Genomic DNA, 23835 nt, shown 5'->3' with positions numbered 1-23835 from the left:
ATTATTTTATTTACCGAAATTTCCTTTCTATTTAAAATATTATTTGGTTTTAATTGAAACATTTATGAGCAATGAAAGTAAATTCAGAACACAAGTAGGGAATCATAAAGTCAGTTAATTTATTTTTAGTTTGTATACTATTGCACATGTAACAAAGTATTGTATATTGTTGAAAATTTTCATCACGATCAATAAGCCTACTCTTTTCCCAGATAGTACACATTTTACGACTATTTTAGATCTGAATCGTCTCATCCCGGACGTTGTAAAGACGTCTGAAATTCACGTTTTTAAGACGTCTTAAGAACGTACGAAACGAACGTTTTGTAACATAGGATGTTAACAAGACGTATTTCAGGCATTCGCAAGATTTATCAGATGTCTGTAAGACATCCTCAACATCTGGAACAGATATCATTATGATGTTTTAACGATGTCTCTGTGCTATTTTGGTTGTGGACATGTAAAGATGTTCGAAAACTTGTAAATGTCGGGTCGGATCGAAAATTTTTTGTTTTGGAATCAGGTTGGATCTCAAACATGTTTCGAAGCTCGAAAATATTAAAATATATAAAATTTCTGAGAATTTCGAGAAGCCGAACGTTTTGGGATTGAGCTGCAAAATTCTAAACCATGGTCGTGTTTATTAAAGTTTATCTCAAAATGCCGTTCGGGTTGTCAAAATTCTTGGAAATCCTAATGTTTCGGAGATCTGAAAAGTTTTTGGGACGAGAAGAGATTGGGTTGGGTTGAGTCGAGTTGAGTTTTAATCATCGAATTCCTGACATTTTTGGATTCTTAAACAAAGTTCTTGCAATTGACGTAGAGGTTCTTAGGACTTTTCAAGTTTGATTTTCCTTATAGCTGTTATTATTGGGTAAATATTTAGAATAAGGGAGCCACCTCCGATTTCGATCATCTTGAAACTATATCTACACATGCAGTGTGTCCCGCGTAACTGGAAACACTCCATTATTTCTTAAACTATTAAAGATACAAGAAATTGCTTCGGTGGTCATTGTATGGTAAGAGGGGGCAATATTTTGACGTAGACGAATTTTTTTTTGCATTGTTATTTTCAAAAATATAATGGCAATGTTTGGTTTTTTAAATGGAACTATATATTTTTCTTTCGAACATTTGATAGTGTTTTTGAAGTCAAATTCATTAAGCTTGCATGTATACACTTGATTTTCATATGTTTTCGAGATATTACGCTAACAAATTTGGAGATTTTTCACGGGAAAAATTCACTTCAGTGGGAAATATCAGTAGGGGTCCTGTTTTGCCTGCACGTATACGTGTGGCGCCTGTAGCGTTCACCTATGCGCGCTCCCGAAGCGCTTTTTGGGAGTAACTAGGTTAAGTTAGGCTAGTTAGTTTTAGTTGCTAGATTAAGTTGTATGTATGTACAATATCAATCATAGTGTCCGTTCATCTAGTGTATTTTGTAATTTCAAATAAATGATTGAAATTCTAAATTATTGAATATTTTAAAGCTTTTATCAGATGATTATGTTAATTAATTTAACGCTTTTATTAAATAATTAGATTTACGATATTTGCTACGGTTAAACTTGGACTCCAAAGTCAGTGCTTTTTCACTAGACGAACGGACACTATGATTGATATTGTACAATATCAATCATAGTGTCCGTTCATCTAGTGTATTTTGTAATTTCAAATAAATGATTGAAATTCTAAATTATTGAATATTTTAAAGCTTTTATCAGATGATTATGTTAATTAATTTAACGCTTTTATTAAATAATTAGATTTACGATATTTGCTACGGTTAAACTTGGACTCCAAAGTCAGTGCTTTTTCACTAGACGAACGGACACTATGATTGATATTGTACATACATAGATTTTTAGTTGGTAAGCCTAGTTGGTAGAAGACGCGTTAAATGGCGAGGGTGATTTCCCATTCCCAAAGAAACGCCAAAGAAGTGAGACGTGATACACTCGTTTAAATATTGTGCAATAAAGAGTCAAGTTCTTGTGCAATCAGTGGGAATAGTTTAATTATCGCTCCTCTCTTCCTTATCGACGAATTGAAGTCCCCACACGCCCTCGATTCTTGGGCCATCTGTCGGTACCAAGAGGAAGCAAGCTCTACAACCGCGCCCTCTTTTCTAGGGTGCTCTGGGCCTGACGCCCGCGCCTCGATACACCCCGATTCTGTTCTGTTCTACGCGTCCGGAAGGTTAAAGGCACGCGTCTTTCAACTTTATCGCCATTTTATTCTCTACAAAGCTTTGTTCTAATAAAAGTCTCAATCTCTGCAAATCGTGATTAATCATTGCAATCCTACATATTACCAAATCCGTGACGTAGTCGTAGTGCCCGCGCAATCGTATTCATGCGGTCCCTAAATACTTGTGACCCTGACGTGATAAACTCTTCATCGGCCACGTTTTCCAGGAGCTGAGGAAATCCACGCCAGCGTTTAGGCAACATCTTCAGTGACTAAGAACGCTTAAAAATCCTTTTTTATTTCTTTTGTGTTGTTTTATTTGTGAGTTGCGTAGTGTGTGCGTCGAATTACGAACGCTTGAATACTTTGTCGTGAGAGAGTATAACAGTGATGATCCGTTCACCGCCTCCCGTCCTCGAGACGGAGGTTCCTCGGGAACAGGGTGTTGGGGCTCCCAGCGTCGCTGAGACGCCATTTGAAGCCGCTCAGGACGCCCAGCGGACCTCCTTGACCACGACTGTCGGTGGATGCCGACTACCACCATTCTGGTACGCAAATCCGGACCTCTGGTTTTTCCAGGCAGAGGCGACTTTTCAGGTGCAACGGGTTCGTGGAGACGACAACCGTTATAATTTGGTAATTTCGATGCTGGACGCCGACACGATACAGGAAGTCGCTGATGTGTTGAGGGCGCCTCCTGTGTCCGGAAAATACGACGCGCTCAAAGCGGCCATACTTGATCGGTCGACCGATCGTCAGCTTCATAAGCTGCTTACCCAACTAGAATTGGGGGATCGGAAACCGTTGCAGCTCCTTCGCCAAATGCGTTCCCTTGCCGGCAATAGGGTGTCGGACGAGGTTTTGCGGGTCTCCTCCCTAGGAATGGCTGGATCTCCTCCCTAGCAGCGCACGGTGTTTCCTTAAAATTTTTAAGGCGTCAAATCTCGAGGAGCTTGCAGTTGATGCGGACGAACTCGTAGAGAATTGTCCAACAGTAAGGGCCGTGTCATTTCCGGCGTCACGTCCGCCGACGCCATCTTCGTCCGGCCATTGCTTGCCAGCGCCACCATCGGACCCGATCGCCGTTGAGCTTTCGGCTCTGCGCCAGTCGGTTGCGCAGTTGATCGCGCTCACAAGAGAGGGTTTGGCGCACCCTAAGGCCCGATACACACTAGCAGTTCGGTCCCGGTCCGTTCTCGGTCCGGTAAAATATACTCCAATGTAAATCTTATGAGAGCATACACACTTGCCAGCTCCGGTCCGGTCACGCTCCAATCTCACGACGATCTCGCTTCGATCCCAGCCCGGTCCCAATCGCTCTCGAACAGTAGCCACTTGAGCCACTTGTTCGGTTCGCTCCCGGTCCGGTCCCGGTCCGGTAAAATATACTCCAATGTAAATCTTATGAGAGCATACACACTATGCGTCCGCTCCAGCTCCGGTTCGATCACGCTCCAGTCCCGGTCCGGTCTCGATTTCTCACGAAGAATATTTTCCTGGGACGGGACTGCGCTCCCTCGTTTGAAACGCTTCAGCTTGTACATTTCCATCTTGTAGTGGCATTTTCAGGATTAGCTATGAGTTTTCTACAATAAACTTTGAAGGTTTGTGATAAAATCCCAAATGCATACTCGACTAATCTTCTTCCTTTACATAATCGATAATTAAATATTTTTTTTTTAATATCTTCTATACTTTTTGATCCTAGATAAGGCCGCATTAAATATTTCTTTAATGGAAATTGTTTAATATCATTATTTTTTAACTGACTTTGAAAAAGGAGGAGGTTACTCAATTCGATCAGTATATATATATATATTTTTTTTCCATATGAACCTATATCTACAGCAGTAAATTTATAATTTGCATCTACTAATGCCAAAAGTACAATCGAAAAAGACTTTTTATAATTGACTATCAGATCGAGAGCGGCTCGAAAGTGGCATAGCAGTATGGGTACGGTAAGATTTTACCGAACGGAGACCGGACCGGGACCGAACCGAATAGTGTGGATCTAGTTGTACGGTAAGATTTTACCGGACCGAGACCGGACCGGGACCGAACCGCCATAGTGTGGATCTAGTCGTGCAGTAAGATTTTACCAGACCGAGACCGGACCGGGACCGAACCGCTAGTGTGTATCGGGCCTAATCCTGCTGCGGCGCAACCGCGTTTCAGCCGGCAGCCCAGCAGATCGCCGAATCGCCAGCGAAGCAGGTCAAATTCGCCGGGCCCTCCGCCGGCCATCATTCCAGGTGTGTGTTGGTACCACCGTCGCCACGGGGTTCGGGCGCTTCGGTGTACTCAACCGTGCACCTTCCTTGCAACGGCAGCCGTCCAGTCTCGTTCTCCGGGAAACGCTTAGAGCCGACGTCAATCCAGGCGGCGGACGCCGGCTCCCCCCCTGTAGAAAACCGCCTACTCGTTACGGACCGGCGTACCTCCATTCGCTTCCTTGTGGATTCCGATTCGGTGGTTCCTCTGCTGCCAAGGTCGGCGATCCTAAAAGAATTACAGCGTCAAACTCTTGTGCTGCACGCGGCAAATGTCTCACCTATCGCAACGTATGAACGCCATACTATGGTCCTGGACCTGGCACTCCGGCGAAATTTCGTCTGGAGTTTCATCGTCGCCGATGTACAGACGGCGATTATCGGGGCTGACTTCCTGGCCTATCACGGCCTCCTTGTCGACCTCAGGGCTCGTCGCATCCTGGATCCGCTGACAACCCTTTCAGCACCGGGAACCCTTGTGGCACCGCAGGTCCACTCTATTTCTACGTCCGTCTTCTGAACGAATTCGCCGACTTAGCCTCACCTTGCAGCACGGAGGCAACTCTACCGGACCTCCCCGTTTACCATACGATCGTCACCACCGGGCCTCCGGTCTTTGAGCGCCCTCGACGATTGGCTGGAGAACGCCTAGTCGCAGCGAGGGAGGAATTCGTCGTCTTCCTTGACACAGGTATCATACAACCATCTTCGAGCCAATGGGCCAGCCCTCTCCATCTGGTCCCGAAGAGTAACGGTAGCTGGCATGCAACCGGTGACTACCGTCGCCTTAACGCTTGCACGACGCCAGATCGGTACCCTCTGCCGGTCGTAGAGGATCTACTCCAAGAAAGCCAGGGACAGGTCTACAGCACTCCAATGGGCTTTTTATCGGATTCCTATGGCAGAGGAGGATATACCGAAGACGGCCGTTACTACGCCTTTCGGCCTCTTCGAATTTCTGGGCATGTCGTTCGACCTTAGAAACTCCGCCCAGACACTGCGGCGGACTGTGGGCAACCTCCTACGAGCACTTCCATTCGTGAAATGCTACGTGGATGAACTGATTGTAATTTCTAGATCACACGAGGAACATCTACAACACCTTAAGCTGTTATTTGAAACACTCCGATCGGCCAGGCTCCGAATCAACCTGGACAAATGTGTTTTCGGCAAACCTCAGATCAACTACCTTGGCTATCTGGTCTCCGGCGATGGTTTCCAACCTCCTCTTCGCAAGGTACAGGCCATCGAGGACTTCCCCAGGCCGGAATAACCAGCGGACCTTCGCTGCTTCCTGGGGATGCTGAATTATTATCGACGATACATACCTCACGCCGTAGCTCTTCAGGCCCCTCTCCATGACCTCCTCAAGGGCAACCTGAAGAAAGGAAAACATCTTACTTGGAATTCCGAGGCGGACATCGCCTTCCAACGGTGCAAGGCCGGCATTTTCAAGGCCGCTAAAACCGTCTTTCTTTCTCCAACGGCGCCATTGCACCTTAAAACAGATGTGTTAAACATGGATATCGGTGCAGCCTTGGAACAACAACCTATTTTTTATTATCCTTTTATTATTATTTTAATAAATAAATATAATTCAAACTATATCGTGTTTGGTGTCATTTTAATCAGAAAAATCTCACAAATGTGTTAGTAAAGGTTTCATTAAGAAAAAGTTAAAAATAAAAAAGTTTTATCGTTGAATTAGTATTAGTTACATAGATATCACGGTTCGTCGAGCGTCTCGGTTCGCCTAGGGGGATCCCTGCAAGTGAAGGGGAGAGCAATGTTGCACTTATCCAGCCAATCTTTTGTTGCACTTATCCAGCTTTTACTGTACAACGCGACGGGGACCATCACATCTCCTAGCACTATATGTATAATCGTTAGTGAGCATTCACCAATGACACAGAGAGACATTGCAAAGGAATGTTGTGTGAGTTTTGGGCGCTGTAAATAAAATAATAAAACAAAATGTGGAAGAAAACGGAAAACTACTCCTCGAAATGAAGATTTTCTTTTGCGGGACAGCAAACTGCATCCCAGAAAAACCAGCCACGACCGTCAGCAAAATTTAGAAAAGGCTTGGGTGACAATTCACAACTCTACGGTGTGTAGAAGACTCTTGAAAGGTGGGAGAAAAGCCATAAGACCGCAGGAAGTCTCAGTTCTCCGCCATGTTTCCAAGACTATGGTGAAATACTTCAAGGACAAGAAGATTACTATTTTGGACTAGCCTGGAAATTCACCAGACTTCAATCCTAGTGAGAATCTGTGGGCCATCTGCACAGTCAGATTACAAAAAATGGACTGTACCATGAAAATCAAAATGGTGGAAGCAGACGCATGGCTGATGTAGGAAAGCGCAGGAAATGTTAGTACTAGGCTTCGTAACTTGATTAGTGCACTACGAGCGGTAAAAGTACACCTTAGTGGGTTGTCTGGACTGGTTAATATAATTGAATAACAATATGTAAGCTACAAATGATCTAAATTTATTTTCCTTGTAACGGGACTTTACAACTGTTGAGTGTAACTGTCGCGGTATTTAACGAGTTTCATTCCAATTTACAATTTTAAAGTGAATTGAATTAAGAGTTTAGTTTCGATTCCACAAAGCAAGGACTGCAACGATAATAATAATGCCTAACAACAAACAACGTACTGTATGGTTACTAGTAGCTTGAAGGGGACTTGAATACCCGATTTCGCAGAGTTTCCTCATCGCAGAGATTATCCGTAAGAGAAACGTACTGACGTGTACTGAATCCTTTCTAGATTTTAACTAGATCCGAGATGCCTTCGTCGTCATCTTTTTTATATCCAAAAATTGGAGTAAAAAGTGTGGTGAAGACGACCTCTACGTAATTCCGAGGCGTAGTAGCTGAAACATTGGTACGGAAAATTTTTTATTTTCTCGATTATTCTGCGCAGAGTGAATTAAATAGAAGTTATTCTAATGAATCTTATCAAGTAGATTAGCAAAGAGGATCACATTGATATGGTTTAATTCCATATACGTTGATAATAAGTTAATTTCTGGCATTACAATGACTTACTCTGATTAGGCAACTTTTAATTATCCAACGTTATTTTCAGCTAAAAACAATTCCAATTTGTTAATTTTCCGGATTTATTATAACTAAATCGTTAGAATTATGTTTATAACAGGAAAGTTAAATATTTTTTATATATTTTTTTTTATTGTAAATACGTGAATAATTGAAGAAGTTCAATAAGTACATTGAATTGTGCTGTTATGCAGCAAATGTATGTTAATGTGCATGAACATAACACGTATAATTTATACCATTAACCAATGTCCTATATTATACAGCTATGTATATTGATACATCGAAGAATTTTAAAAATCTGTGATTCAATCAATTTAATGAAGTAAACAAGTTTTTGTAGAAAAAATTGCAAATTCATTTAAGGTACAATAACAGTGCTTTAGATAAAGATACATCGATATGTTACATAATAGTAACAATATTGTTTAACAAAAGTTTACAATAGTAACAATATTGTTTACAAGCTGAATATGTAAATTTTGTATCCTATATGTATATCCTTTTTAGCATAATCAACTAAATATTTGATTTGTTAATTTAAGATTTCTAAAACTTTTGTTAACTGGTATTGTCTATTTTATGCCCTAATTTTATAATCATTTTCATTAAAAAAGGTACAATTTGAAATAATTACAATTGTTATTAAAACTATCTACATATCATTTATTGCAGCAATCCATTTTTCAATTTCACTTTTGGTTTGTTTTATATATTTCTCGTATTTTGCCCAAAATTTCTCCCAATTGCAATCGGAGATATTTTCGCATATCTTTCTTATCTAAAACAACAAATAAGTTTTGTTGATGAAAAATTAAATACTTGTTAGACAAATGAGTGAAGTAATTTTACCTTCTCGATTCGTTCTTCATCCATAATGATAATCTGCATCTCATAAATCTGATGGTAATCATATCCCGAACTGCCAAACAATGACAGATATTTACATTAGTAATATAATCTATTTTATTGTAATAGTATCATTACATTACCTTCCACCGAGTTGATTCCAATGTTCTATACAGAAATCCATAGCTACATTTGAAAAAAGGCGGTGTTCCATTGCGAATTCAACTAGCAATCCTCTTTGCCACGATGTCAGACCTGTATCATTTGATATTGTTATATTTAGATATGCTTGAAAGAGTGTTGGATTCTCCGTTACACCCAAACCATATATCATAAAAGTTGGTCTTTCTTCCAAACACAATTCCCACATCTGGTACCAAACCGATTCGTTCGCCAGTTGTAGGCCATTATTGATCGCCCATTCTTTAAGTTCTGGTGACTTTCTACGTTTTAACAATCCAATTATTTAAATGATTACAATAATTAGTATTCAGAATAATATTATTAGTCTAACGAAGCTTGGGATCAAACGAGGTATAGTCGCCAGAGAAATATAGCGCATTCAGAACCTCTACCTTAAGCATACTTAATTTTAATAAAAATAATAAACTGTAAATACTTGTAAATATCTGGATTATTCATGTACTGTGCTAGCCTAATAGTCGCCATTTCTTTGCACTCGGTGTGCCCAAGATAGCAGGCCCAATACAGCGCCTTATGTCTTTTGAATTGCGTAAGAGGATCTTCATTGTCGTTGTCATCATAACCCACGGTCTTTATTAAATTCTCCATTATGCTTAATATAAAATCCTGGAAATTAAGAAAATGGTACTTTTCCATCATGGACAGCTTCATTAATCATCCATATAAAGGACCTTACCCTAATTGGCTGAGCCGATAGGATATCCAAGACCTGCTTAATATTCTCCAGTAGGTCGAATACATGAATCCATTGTGTATAGTCTTGCTCTTGTTTCAAATAAACAATCAGGTCCAAGAACACCGATGGTTTCACACGTTCGTAAAATACCAATCGTGTGATGTCGCTCACGAATTGGGCACGACTCAACATGTGGATGTTTGTATAGTTCTCGGAACGAAGGTACTCGGCGATCTTCCTCCAGTTAGCTTCATCATAATTCACACGGTAGTAGCCTAATGAAAGAAATATCATTCCATTACAGTAATCCAAGCCAAGGGATTTCATAGAACCCCAACTGTACAGTTTGGTTCATAGAACCCCAGCAAAACAGGGTCGTTCTTTGAAACTATACATTTCCAAATAATCATAATTACCACTTTGTTGTTTATTTACTATAATCCAGTCGTCTGGGTCAATTCCATCAATAGTTAGAACCTCCTGAGGCTTCAACCATTTGATGGACCCAATGTCTGAAAAATCTGGGTTAGACTCTGTTGCATAAGTGATGGGTACCCACCATTGATACTTTTCCTTTTCATCTTTATATTCTGTGCTATTAGCATGTATATGTACATCGACCAATGCAAAATCTTCCTGCCTCAATTTCACCTCTCCAGTTGAATAATTACGTTCGACAGTTACTAATGGGTATCTCTTTTGTTTGATCCAGGTGTCCATAACCTCCTTTACATTGAAGTCGCTGTGGGGAACGTTTGACTTGTCCAGGGCACTCTGCAGGGCGCTCCATAGGCAGTCAGGATCTGCAGAGTCGTATTCGCTAAACAACAATGTATTCAATTTTTTATGGCATATAGGATAAATAAGGAAGAAACTATACTAACTGTCTGTCCAGATAGTCTACGATGCCCTTCTGGAAGACCTCTGGAGAGATGATATTGGACAGCATGTGCAGAATCGAGGGAGCTAAATTCAAAGAAAATGTTATTTATGTTCTACAATATAGAATGTTATAGTTTGTACAATATGACACCTTTTTTATAAATGGCGATTGAAAAGGCAGATATAATTTCCTCGGGCGTTTCTAATTCAACATCGATTGGATTTGTATGCCATTCAGGATCTGTAACAAGAGTATCTTGAAGAGAATTGATTACAAAATAATCCATCTCTCTCCAGTTCTTGTATATCTGGAAATTATGTTTGAATGAGAATAGGCAATTGAAGAAAACAGGTACCTACAGGATCCAATTGCTGTTTTACTATTGTTAAAAATTCGAATAATAATAACCTTGTTTAAAGTGTAGTGTTGGAAGTACGAGGCAAATCCTTCGTTCAACCAAATGTGCGACCACCAAATTGGACTGACCTTATTACCAAACCACTGATGGGCTAACTCGTGTGCCACTGCCTTTGCAATGTCCTGCTTTCGTTCCAGAGGATCCTTACTCTCGTCAAAAACAAGATATATTTCTCTGGAAAAGGTATAATTGGATTTAAATTGAAAACATATTACAGTGACCAGTAGATAAAGTGCCCACAATCCGTTGGTATACCACTCGGTATACCATCCCTAGGAATCCTGGAGCTGCTATCTATCGGCCACTGTATACATATATTCGAAACTTTTATAAGATGTTTTATTATATTAAAAATTGTAGGAATTAAAGCCTACGTTAGGTTTTCCTTAGATTCTCCCAAAATGAAATGCAAATAGTAGGAGGCTCTTCTCTTTAGCCTCATCCTTAACTAAAAGAAGCCTGCCTTGCACCGAAGTGTAAAATCATGTGCAACTTAGGCCTTTCTTAGTTAAAAGAAAATGTGAATGAAGAAATGTCGCATCATCTGCCCTGTATGTCCTAAGTCAGGCCTCTCCAAGTAGGGGAAATTACTCCTGGAACACATGTTTTTGGTCCCCTTCCAACGCTGCTCCTTCAAGTAAGGTGGGACGGTTCCGACTACTGTCTCTCCGTCTTTCCTACCGTCTTTGGTAGTCGGAACCGTCCCATCTTACTTGAAGGAGCAGCGTTGGAAGGGGACCCAAAACATGTGTTCCAGGAGTGGTTTCTCCTACTTGGACAGGCCTGTCCTAAGTTCTTCCAAGGCAAGTGACTTTAAGCCCCTCCCTTTACCCCTACTCTTACACAAGGAAAGCCCTCATTGCATTGAAGTGTACAAACCAACGTACGAATATGTAATAAGTCCCCAGTTCTCCATAGCTTCCGAACCGTGTTGAGGAAGAGCAACATGATCCATCTTTGGCACTCGGACTGTACTATTTGTATATTGTTCTAACACCCTAGTTGCTTTCTGTGCAATTTCAAGAGCATATTTCAAATGAGGAACAAGATCCTTTCTGCTCCAGATGTTAATAGAACCATCGGCATTCGATATCTTCTCGAAATCAGCAACCACGTAGGCTACTAGATAAGTGGACATAACAGGTGTCTTCTCAAAGTGCGTCCACCTTTTGTCATCAGCTTCATCGACATTGGTTATCTCTCGTACCGGCATATTCGATAATGCTGTATAATTGTCGTAATGTTTGATGGAGATATTAAACGTTGCCTTCAGGGCAGGCTCATCCCAACAGGGAAAGGCGTAACGAGCATTCGTTGGTTCGAAGTCTGTGGCAACAAACCATCTAGAAATTATTATTTATTATTTTAAATTAAATATTTCAAATATCGAGTCTTTTAATCAGCCACAGTGGACTCTCGTTATATTGCCGCCAACGTGACTATAGTGGCGGGAAATTAAAAAAAAAAAAACAATGGTTATTCTATATTACCACTATATCTTCATCGTTTCCCAACTTACACATTATTTCCTTCCTTATTCACGTAGTAGCTTTTAAAAAATCCATGCAACTCCTCTTTGTAATGTCCTGAGAATCTCATGGTTATCCAATATTCTCCCTCCTCAAGAATCCTACCAGCGCTTATTATCAATTGGTCTGTCGTGTTAATATAAGTGTGAGCTTCTGGCCTAAGCACAATCCCATCTGAGTAGATTACCCGCGTTGCATTTTCATCCAAATTTAAACGTACCGAATGCAGTACAATATCTGAGGTTGGTTCTAGAACCTTGAAATGTATGATACTTTCGCCTTTGAATCCAGAGTCACCATTAATGTCTGGTATTATTTTCAGGTCATAGTGTATGGGCGCTGTAGAGTTTGGCAAACGATAGTTAATTTTGGTTTCGTTATTACAATTAGCTCCTGGGTCGTCATTTTGAACAGGAAGTGTTGATATGGCACATATGAGGACAGAAATTGCAATAATTTTTGCATATGTCATCCTGTCAAATAATTTTGTTATTTTATTCATACATTTGGAGTATCCTACATGCAAGATCCTTATTTTTTACGCTATATTGTTGTCACTGACTATACGTGTATTTAATCGTATGTATAGTCAGGATAAGAAACATAGTCATGGAACTTTTCTAGTGAACTTGTGCTATTTTGGAATTTCAGACTTTAATTACATAAAGATTTATTTATTTATCTGTTAAATTTAAAACTAGTACTTACATGTACAATTTTATTATTTATTAAATTTACCACTTGTTACTGCTTCTTAAATTCACTAATTTTATTTTTCACCTGATTAATGGTAAAAATAATTATAACATTCTTAACATTGTTTCATTCTACAAAAATGAAACTATCCATTTTCTTGAATAGAATAGATAACGAATGTGAATGTTCAGCTTTATAAAGTAGCGAATGATTGAGTGAATAATTCAGGGGACAGACACCTTGTGCCATGACCTGTATGCGTGCACTCACATAAACAATGGAAAGCATGAAAATGCACTTTTTATTTAAATGGAATTGCATTGTTTTTTTACTTGTGTCAACTCCTTGGAATAGTCTGCATAAAACAGTATTATGGTACTATTAGAACTAATAAACGGAGGGGCTTCGACTTTCGAGATCAAAATCTAAGTTCTTTAACACAAGATCTTTTATTTCTCCCAAAAAACACAAAAATATAGAATCGTAACTCGCTCGCGACCATAACATAATTAACATAATTAACCATAGCTAATTGTAAAATCGCTTCGTTCCGCCGCGCTCGCGTCTATATCTCCTTCTCTCCCCTCTCTACTATTCCTTCTCTTCTATTTCGCTAACGCGCTTATGTCTAACAGTTTAATGTTTAAAAAATTAATATTTCGTGAGATATCTCATATTTTTCATAAGTCATACCATTCAACTTTTACATCAATAGTTTGTTCCTATCTCTTACCAAAGATATAACTCGTCACAATTGCGTGACGCATTTTATATTTTTAGAGACCTATAGTAACTTTGTTTTTCGAAACTAATAAAAAATACACAGGAGTACTAGTGAATATTCTGAGTGAATGCAAATAATTTAAATAAATAAATATCTCATATATAACTTATGTAAACATTTGCAGAATTATTGCAAAGAGGAGGTATATTCTTCTCTTGTTATACCTACTCTTTGATCGAAGTTTGTTATGGGGCGCTGTGTAAAATCCAGGCGGGCCTCACTTATTAATGAAACTTTGCCAGCTTGTAGAGCTCGTCGAGCTGAACACGCTTATACCCCGTTTTGTGGGCAGACGACTAATTGTTTAAAAGATATTAATAATTAAAGTTAGTTACTACCTACATTGAGAAGTATGACAGACTCACACATACAACTCGCAATTTAGAGATCCACGGTTCAAATCCTTGATTCCCAACATTTTTTTTTTTTGTTAATGATAATTTGTCTCTTTTTGAATAACTATTACATAAAAATTATCATAAAAAAAAAAATTTTTTTTGGGAACCGAGGACCTTCAACTTGCAAGTCACGGATCTGCTCCGTGGTTAAACACATGACTCGTAATCTAAAGATCCTCGGTTCAAATCCTGGGTTCCAGTTTTCTTTTTTTTTTTTATAATGATAATTTTTATGTAATAGTTATTCAAAAAGAGATAAATTATCATTAAAAAAAAAAAAAATGTTGGGAACCAAGGATTTGAACCGTGGATCTCTAGATTGCGAATTGTATGTGTAAGTTTGTCATACTTCAGAATGTAAGGAGTAACTAACTGTAATTGTTAATATTTTTTAAACAATTAGCCGTCTGCCCCCAAAAGGGGGTATAGGCGTGTTCAGCTCGACGAGCTCTGCAAGCTGGCAAAGTTTCATTAATAAGTGAGTGTAACACTTGGGTAGTTCTCCTTGTTAGTGAAAAGGGACAATCTCAACATTCACGACTCTAGTGCGTCTTACTCAGCATTCGAGCGTTGCTGCCTTTTTCCCTTGCTCTAGCAGACACAGTTCGAGTGACGTAACCAAGCTAACGCATGATTACCGATAACCCCTTCAGCATGGACGATTACCGATAAAAAAAAATACGTGTCAAATATTTTTTTGAGTTCTATATCATACTCAAAGGGCATCAAAATCGGCGTGTGTCGATTGGGTAATGTCCCTTGTTAGTTGTGGTATGACCATATCTTCCACAATTATGACACGTCTTTACCCTATCTATAAAGGGTGTGACGTCTTTGCTAAGAAGACCATATAGTTTTATTTTTTCTGGCACAGTTGAACCCTCAAATGTGAGTGGCACTGTTTCCGATAGCACCCACGATATTTCGTTAGTTTCTGGGTTTACCTGTCTCCTGTTCAGTCTGGTAGCATATATAATTTGACATGGGGAGACCGAGTGACCAGTAATCTCTTCCATGTCGGTCTCTAGACTTATCCCTCTGATGAGACCCTGTTTTTCCACCTTATGAAATGGTACAAAGGCCGTTATTCCAGCTTTTGCTAGAACCGTCGACTCCAAAAGCATGTTTGCGTCCAATCCATTATTTAGGAATACCTCTGCTTTACTAAAACCTCTAGGTTGCATCTTGTTCGCGCCGACTCTCCTTGAATTGACTGTTTTGGCGTTATACATCATATTATGGGTCTTATTCTTTTTGCATTTATCAGCCGACAAGGTTAGGATCACCGAGGCGGGACCTCTATGCCCTTGCGGGTATTTCCCCATGCGGTTGGGTGGCACTGTCTACGGGCTAATGGCGGCCGGTTTCCTTTTAGGTATAAGCGTCTCCTCCTTCTTGGAACTTTTGGTTCCTTCTTGCTTGCTTGTCTCACATCAATCCATCCTTGCTGCTCGTCGGTCTTCGTGCTGTGTATATTGCTGTCTCCGGCCCCTGAAGGTCCTGGAGCAGCTAGGTTGCTTGATAGGTGCGTAACATGTACGCACAAATAAAGCTCACCTCCCTTTGTTTCACCTAGTAAAGTACGAGTGGCTAATGCACCCCTGTACCTTCCTGCGTATGAGGTTATGAACCTGTTTAGTGTTATTCAATGGAGAACCTCACTCATCAAGAGCCGAGCTGCGAATCATGATTTTGGCTACGATTCCAAATCGGTAGCCTTTTTACTTAGACGCCATCTTATAACTACTAGCTGAATTAAATTTATCACGTGACTTGCTCTGTATTATCTACAAAATGGCGGCACTCGTCTGTGGGAATGCTTTCACGGGAATACACGTTTCGTATTTATTTCGCAACAAATGAAGACAAAATAAATCTTAATTTGCAGGTAAGGGTTGTGGCTAGACCGCTAAACTCATGATTTCAATCACAACACCCTTTTAGTGGCCTAAAAATGCTTCGATTCCGCGGCTCCATTTTGTCGATTTTTTCGTCTACTTTGCACGCTTATATTACTAAACATCAACATAATCCCACTGAAACATGAGTTTAGCGGTGTGCATTGGACCTTCCTCTTTCGAATAAGCCCTCACCCAGCCCCAAATGTTCTCATATAAGGACGAAAAGTGTAGTCCCGTAAACCTCTTTTTAGGCCCATTTTTGCCGGTAATGTCAACGCGCTACTATTACCCACGTCTACCCCCTTGCACCATAAACTCATGTTAGCATGCGCCGACAACACGCTGTTGATAGGAATACGCATCGGTATCTCTGGCGATAAGCAGCTGAACTCTACGCTTAGGGATTTTCCTCTTTGAAGCTTTTGTAGAATTTTCTTAAAAATAAAATAATGGCTAAGTTGTCGGAAAGTGAACGCATTTATCTGTTGATAATGAGAGGGTACGGAGATAAAGAAAGATCATATCAAGAGACATGTGATCTCTTTAATACAACTTTTAACGAGGGGGATTCGGTTTCAAAATCCAGTTATAAAAACGATTCAGTGTTTCATTGAAACTAGTAACATGGAAGATCGCCCGCGCAGTGGACTGCCTCCAATGATGAAAAGAGTGTGGATGTTTTGCAAAGCTTTATCGAAACGCCTAATAAGTCCACTAGAAAGGTTTCTGCAGAAAACGAAATCGACCAAAATCAGTGCGAAATATTAAAAAAAAAACACTTTCATCCCTATAAAATGCATTATGTGCAAGAGTTCATGATGATTTTGACCGGAGAATGGAATTTTGTGAACTTATTGAGATACGCAAAAATAATTTCATAAATAACATTGTGTAAGATAATCCACGAAAAAGAACTAGTATGCATAAACGTCTGCACGAATGCAATCTACTTTATTTCGCCTCGTAACATACACCCAACTCCCAAAAAGACACTCGACAAAAGAATTTCTAACAACCATGCGGTTTCGCATCTGTACTCGAACTGCCTACCTGTCCTTGCTCCGCGCACTTACAATTAGTGTTGCCGCATGGGGCTGCTAATAGGTAGGCGCGAATATTTAAGCGCCTCTCGTGTTTCTTACAATTGTATTTTCTGATGAAGCTATTTTTGAACTTCATGGGAACGTTAATTGTCAGAATTTCCGATACTGGAGCTCCGAAAATCCACATTGCATGAAAGATAACAAATCTCAATATCCCGAAAAAGTCAACGTCTGGGCAGGAATGATTGGGACTCATTTAATAGGTCCATTTTTCATCAATGGAAATCTTAATTCTGTAAGATACGGGGCAATATTAATTAAGCAAATTATTCCTACTATTAGAAATCTCCTAATGATTTCTATCGTGTGTGGTTTTAACAAGATGGAGCACCAATGCATTTTGGATTAAGTGTACGAAAGTTATTAGATGAAACTTTCCCGAATAGATAGATTAGGAGACGAAGAACAATAGAGTGGCCCCCAAGATCTCCTGATCTGATACCACTTGATTTTTTTTATGGGGTTTCTTAAAAGATCATGTTTATAAAACAAAACCTGCGAACGTCGAAGCATTAAAGCAGAAAATAACTGACGGAATGGGTTTAATAACCGTTGATATGTTGAGAAACGTCAGAGATTCTCTTCAATAAAGGCTAGCACACTGTCATATTGACATACGGTCAATATCTTTCTTGCAACGATTTTCTTTCGCAAACAACATATATGATCAGCTACATTTTATTTATTTCCTTCTTTTGTTTTTATCACATTACAATCTATGTATCAGATGACCAAGGAAGTTCTGTCAGGACTATGACAAGTACGTCATATGCTACAGGAAGTTGATACAATTCTTTCACTGCGGGCGGCTGAATCAAGTGTGCTGTGTTCCTCGAAGGCGCTTCCTTCCTTGGACAATCCTTGATGTGGTGGCCAGTACTGCCGCAGCCAAAACAAGTTCCTTTCTGCCGTTGTGGTCGAGGGCAGTCCGATGGTCTGTGTTCGGGTTGGAAATAGTTAAAACATCGCCTTGACGTATTTTCGGGAGGTTTCGGAGGACCCCACTCTTTTAACTCCGTCCGGTCCCTTTTACGGATATTATCCTATTGGTGCACTCGCTCTCGATGGTCTCCGCGAAAGCTAATTTTCTCGAAGGACACTAATAAAGCAGTTTTCGTCCTAAAGTTTTGCATTCTCTTTGCGGGGATGCCGTCAATAATGCAGTCAATTATCTGTTCTTTGTCAACAGAGACGCGGTTAGCCAAAATAACCTTGTCGCGGAAGTAATCAGAGAACGGTTCGTTGCTTTGCCACTTACGTTGCTCAAATTCACGACGCAATGCGAACCTATTTGGTCGGTGATCAAACATTTCGATGGGGATTTCCAAATAATCGGGGTTGTAGTGGAACCATCGCAGCGCTTTTCCCTTCAATGTCGAACAAATTAAAATTTTTGTCGTATCATCGTCCAAACTGTATGTTCGACGAAGCAAGGCGACTTGTTTTTCCTATGTTTAGAAGTTGCCATTCCCGTCGAACTCGCCAAGGAGGTCGCTAATAGTCCTAATCGGGACGGTTGAGTTTGAATTTCGGCCGATGTCAACGGCTGCTATCGAGTTCGATCGAGAATCATTTTCACGATTTAACAACTGCAACTCTCTTTCCAGTGGCAGCCTTCTCTCTTCTCAATAGTTCCAACTCGCGGCGTACTGCATCGGATACCGCCTCGTTTGTTACAGATGCATGGTCAGGAATATCACCTGCTGTACCTCTGCAGCATAACCCGATGGTGAATCCACCGTCTCCACATTGGAAAATGCATTCGGCTTCGCATCCAAAATCCTTTTCAATAACTCACACTTCGTGCCTAAAGTCGGGAGATTAAATGTTTTCAACTTGTCCTTGAGATCCTGAACTATGTAACTGTCCGTCATTGTGGCAATTAATAACAGCCGATATGAATTCAATTTGACCAATCGGTCCAACAATAAAACACGGCTTCAACGTTTGCCACAACACAAGTTATCCGCGACACTTTGTCCACGGACAACGCGATAAAATGAAACAATCACGAATAAACTTAAACAGTCGCGACATAAAGTTTGATCTCACAATCACTTACAATCAGTGTCATATACCGAACGCGGTCACGCGAGCGAATCCCACTTCTGATTTCTGTGGAGAGTTTAGGAAGATAGAGGCGTCTGGGGTGACTAAACACGGGTACACTGAGTTGCATTGAACTTATCGCAGTGAAGTTGGTCACGCATTCACTCACCGACGCGGCGTGAATGCGTTAGTGAAGTTGGCTACAAATTCACTAACACATTCACGCCGCGTCGGTGAGTCGATCTCGCCCATCGGCACGCGTACGTGTATTGACTGCTACCGCTGTTTTACAATATTTATATAGATTCACCTTTGACGGGGGGGGGGAGTTGCCGAAAGACGCATCGGTAGGAACATGCGGAGATTTTGCGCAAAATTTTACTTGGTATGCACAACCAATACTTTTTCCAGACATTCTATCACGTTCTCAGCTTTTGAACTTTGTTTATGGAACTAAATAAGAGCATCCGGCACCCCATCGTTCTTTCTCAAAGAGTCAGTCGAGTTGCATCTTTAGTATTTGAAAGACGTGCCTTCCTTGCGTTGCAAAATATTAAATAAAACTTTATTATATATATGTTATAGACAATATTTTATTAACTAAACCCATATCAAATAAAGGAGTCCTCCTTTAGCGCCAGTAGCGTTCGTTGTGGGGTTAAAAAGCCAGTAAGAATCTGACACATGCCCGCCGCCTAGGGGACAGTGGGGTCCTATGCAAAATATGTTATGGCCATCGACAAACGGCCGACCATGTAAGTTAAAATTTAGAACTATTGTAATCAGTGAAGTTTGATGTTTAAACTTATCCTATCTGTATAGGTAGTAGCCAGGCCATACCTATAGTAGGACGATAACAGTAGATCGGTCAAATAAAGTTTAAAATATCAAAAATACTATTTTAGAAAACAGAGCTGAAAAAACTGTGTTAGGGAAATTTAGTTACGGTAACAATATCAGATCGTTAGGTCTTTTAAACAGTCACAACTTCGTTAATTTTAAGAGTTTAGACATAAGGGTTTGCATATATATATTTGAAACTACGTTTTTAAAGAAAATATGAGGAAAAAATTGATATTTTTAAAGGTTCATTCTAAAATACCTCCTTAGTCACAAAAATAACATAGAGCCTCATGTTATTAAGGAGCAAAATATTGTTACATTGTTTCATTGCACAAATTGAAGTATTCTCTCGAAGTGTCTTATTCAGATAATTTAATTGCTGTTTATAACGCTTCACTGTGATCATCTGATCGAATGAAAGGAACCCGGAACGAAGTAAGTACCACCATATCCTAGCAGATACAGAAGAGTAACTTAAATCCATGGATGCTCCGCTTCATTGCCGCTGTAAAAGATTTCTCGCGCCTATATTCCAATAAATTAATTTTTCGTTTTCTGTTTCGATTCGCCACAAAAAACTCTTTAAGAATACGAAACTATGGTCCAAACGCTGTCCACCATGATCCTTGATTAACTGATGCGCCAACGACTTTCTTTACTTCTGTAGTTTTATTATCGTACAAAACCGATTGGAAACAGTAATTTGAGTCGCTTTACGTTGTACAGTAAACTATTATTGTAACTGTGACAGAATTTTACTCAAATTCTTTAATTCGAAGTTATTCATACATAGCTGTTTGCGTTTAGTGGCTTGCTTCCCAAGGATTAAGAAACAAACTTTGTATTCTATTGTGTGTATACATATATATTTGTTACATATTACGAAAAGAAAAAAAGAACAGACAAAACCTATTTATTTTATGAAACATTTGATAACAGTATAATTGCTAATACTAATAATCTGGATCTAACACAATAAAATAATTAATTACATGAATGTTGCACACATATACACATGTATTTTTGTTTTATTTCTAACAGAATAATTTTACAAAAAAAAGATCTTCATGTGATAATCTGTTTATTTTGATTTCAGCAAAGATCAGCATTGAACATTCAACTTGCCTCAAGCATGGTTACTCACAATCAGAATTGAAGCAATTACACACGTCACCATTGCAAATAAAATTTTGGACAATAAAACTGTTATACTGTATCATGCGTATCTTATGTATTACTAGTTGAAAAATGCTACTTTATACTAAATAAAATCAGATTTAAAATAGATATTCGTTGCCTGTGCGTGTGCATTTTTACATATGCCATACTGTGTGCTTATGAATCAAATAGCAAAATAATTTATGAATGGATAGCCAATTGCAAATTATTATAAGGCACTTACATCTCAAAAGCTACATAATACAAAATAGTAAAAGACTTTTTGATTTGTTTTAGTACGAAGAATCTGCACTTTTCGTGTTATACAACGTTCTTCATACACTATAATTTAAAGCTGTCAACATTTTCAGGTACAACACTTACGAATCTAAAAATTAAGCTACAAATATTCTCTCTATAACATGTAGTCAATATATGTCATTTAATAAAAGCAACATTAGATATTTATATAAATATGTATATAGATATATATATAAAATTGCCTTGTTACTTGACCGTGGTTTGGTATCGAAACTAATCAATTGCCAAGTGAGATAGTAAGTTTTAGAAAATCTGGTACAGAAGCATTCAATTCGTGCTTCAAAGTCTTAGGCAGAGTTTACATTAGACTAGTAGCTGGGCTAGTAGAGGGGCCAGTAGACCTTGCCAGTACCTGGAGATTCGAAGAATAGTCTCTCTGGATATTCCTTTACTTTTCTTTGCTCTCAGATACTAACAATGTCTACTGACCTGGCGACTAATTTGGCTGCCTCCTACATCTTAGAACAGTGCTGTCCAAAGATTTGCCCCCTATCGTACTACAAGATACTTGAAGCAAGAGTTCCAGTAACTCGAACTTAGAAAAGTCTTGTTCATACTGCGTATGGCGGCATACGGATTGCGTGGGCTCTAAGCAGGCGTTAATATAGACAGAATACAAGTCTTATGCCTTCACAGGAAGCTCTCGTGTTCAATTAAATAAGGAAAGTATTGGAAGAAGAAAAATTCAAAATAGATAAAGCGGATAGGGTACTGTCATCGTTGCCCCGAGGCTTATCTCCTGGCATGTTGTGGCGCCTCGAAATTTCAGAGCACCATTTGGACAGGCTTATCTTAAGAAGTCACAGCAAGTTCCAATCTTAGCTCAGGGCCAAGTAAAGGCAGAAATAATAACACGAGTGGAGAAAACAGCGTAACCTTCACACTTTTTTCTTTCTCGAAACATTCTCTCTACTCAACCCATTTTATATTTATTTACCATTTGAGTTAGCGTTTTATCATTTTAAGTATCTTGTACGACATAGCTCTAAGAAATAAAGCTCGAACCCCAGAGGCCTTTGACCGTTTCTGATTTACTGTACGTTGCTAATAAATTGGACTGCAGAATGGCACAGGGGGGAGGTTCGGCCCTCTAGTTTTACACTAGGCTAATTAAATAAATCCGATAACTTTGAAAGACAACTTTCAACACGGTCGAAAGAGGTGGGCTTATTCGACTACAACCCATCAAACCTACATTTCTTTCAGATGCTCACTTACCAGCTGTTCTACTAGTGTGAGCAAAACATAACTCTCAGGGAACGACATTGAGTGATATTTTATTTTAAATACGGAAGATCACTTTATGGAACCAATTGTAATTGTAAGTATGGTCAACTACCAAGGCAATATGATGTATGTATTGTCGCGGCGTGAGCATGTGTTAGAGTTGCACGCCGCGACAGATTCGATGAGACAATCAATGTAAGTACATATTATGTGTTACCGGCAAAGTGTATACAGTAAAAGCTGGATATGTGCAACAAACATTGGGACCCAGATGTTGCATATATCTAGCCAAGGTGTCGAATCTCGGGTTACGGGATAGACAGTGGTAGAAAGAAAGAGGTCCGATGATCAAATGAAAGAGCTGAAACGTATCGGTGTGACTAATACTAATTGAATCAAAAAACTTTTTTATTTTCGACTTTTTTTTTAATGAAACTTTTACTAGCGCATTGGTGAGATTTTTATGATTAAAGTGGTACCAAACACGATATAGTTTCAATTATAATTACTTGCTAAAATTGATGTTAAAAGTTGGCGAAAAGCAAAGGAGGGTTGGAAATGAAAACCAGCCGCGGTGTCGGTTCTGCTTTCAAACGTTGCATATACATATCCAGCCGAGGTGTCGATTTTGGGCATTTCAACGTTGCATATATCCAGCCGAGGTGTCGATTCTGGGCATTTAATGTTGCATGTTGCGTGTTTGATGCATCTTTGGTGTACGGTCTGCCTTATACGTATGTAGCCGAGGTGTCAATTCTATGTTATTTATTCTATTATCATTCTGTTATTACTGTTAGCTTGTAAATTACTTTAATTTTCAATAGGAAGAAACTGTCCGATTTCATGGAAATCACGGGCTGTTCCTAACATCATAAAGCACCTAATTTGCAGTCATTAGTTCAGCAGCATATTCAGAATAAATATAATTCAAACTATATCGTGTTTGGTATCATTTAAATCAGAAAAATCACACAAATGCGTTAGTAAAAGTTTCATTAAGAAAAAGTTAAAAATAAAAGAGTTTTATCGTTGAATTAGGATTAGTCACACCGATATAGCGGTTCGGATCGTATTATACGGCTTCCTCGTCGAGCGTCTCGGTTCACTTAGGGGGATCTCGCCAAGTGGAGGGGATAGCGATGTTGCATATATCCAGCCAATCTTTCGTTGCATATAACCCGCTTTTACTGTAGTACAACAATGTATACTGTTGAGAGATAGAATCTACATTCTAGTATACAGAAAGGAATACG

At 39.4% G+C, this 23835-nt stretch overlaps 1 protein-coding gene and 1 long non-coding RNA gene across 10 annotated transcripts; one reads left to right on the top strand and one right to left on the bottom strand.

The window, feature by feature from the left end:
• The first annotated feature begins 1875 nt into the window (after positions 1-1875).
• On the top strand, positions 1876-23009 carry LOC117601684 (uncharacterized). 8 transcript variants are annotated; one of them, XR_013062321.1, is made up of 6 exons: positions 6320-6846; positions 7251-7367; positions 9985-10104; positions 10168-10506; positions 10575-10756; positions 20973-23009. It is a non-coding gene; the product is annotated as an uncharacterized LOC117601684 (long non-coding RNA). The 8 variants fall into 8 exon arrangements; XR_004580772.2 differs by having other exon boundaries at positions 9985-10506; positions 10580-10756; XR_004580770.2 differs by having other exon boundaries at positions 9985-10506.
• Positions 7220-12951, bottom strand: LOC117601664 (aminopeptidase N-like). Of its 2 annotated transcripts, XM_076688911.1 has the most exons (13): positions 12811-12951; positions 12093-12575; positions 11461-11916; positions 10564-10747; positions 10306-10462; positions 10157-10238; positions 9689-10092; positions 9273-9547; positions 9012-9202; positions 8536-8835; positions 8396-8465; positions 8181-8324; positions 7220-7356 (listed from the first exon to the last, which is right to left on the bottom strand). In XM_076688911.1, coding segments are annotated over exons 1-12 (2730 nt in total). In that variant the 5' UTR covers positions 12813-12951; the 3' UTR covers positions 7220-7356; positions 8181-8198. The 2 variants fall into 2 exon arrangements, with proteins under 2 accessions (XP_076545026.1, XP_034174631.2); XM_034318740.2 differs by lacking the exon at positions 7220-7356 and having other exon boundaries at positions 7674-8324.
• Positions 23010-23835: the final 826 nt, after the last annotated feature.

This window comes from Osmia lignaria, chromosome 6 (genome assembly GCF_051020975.1).
Source record: "Osmia lignaria lignaria isolate PbOS001 chromosome 6, iyOsmLign1, whole genome shotgun sequence".
NCBI lineage: Eukaryota > Metazoa > Arthropoda > Insecta > Hymenoptera > Megachilidae > Osmia > Osmia lignaria.
The sequence above is the reverse complement of the archived record's forward strand: the minus strand, read 5'-3'. Positions and strand labels throughout refer to the sequence as shown.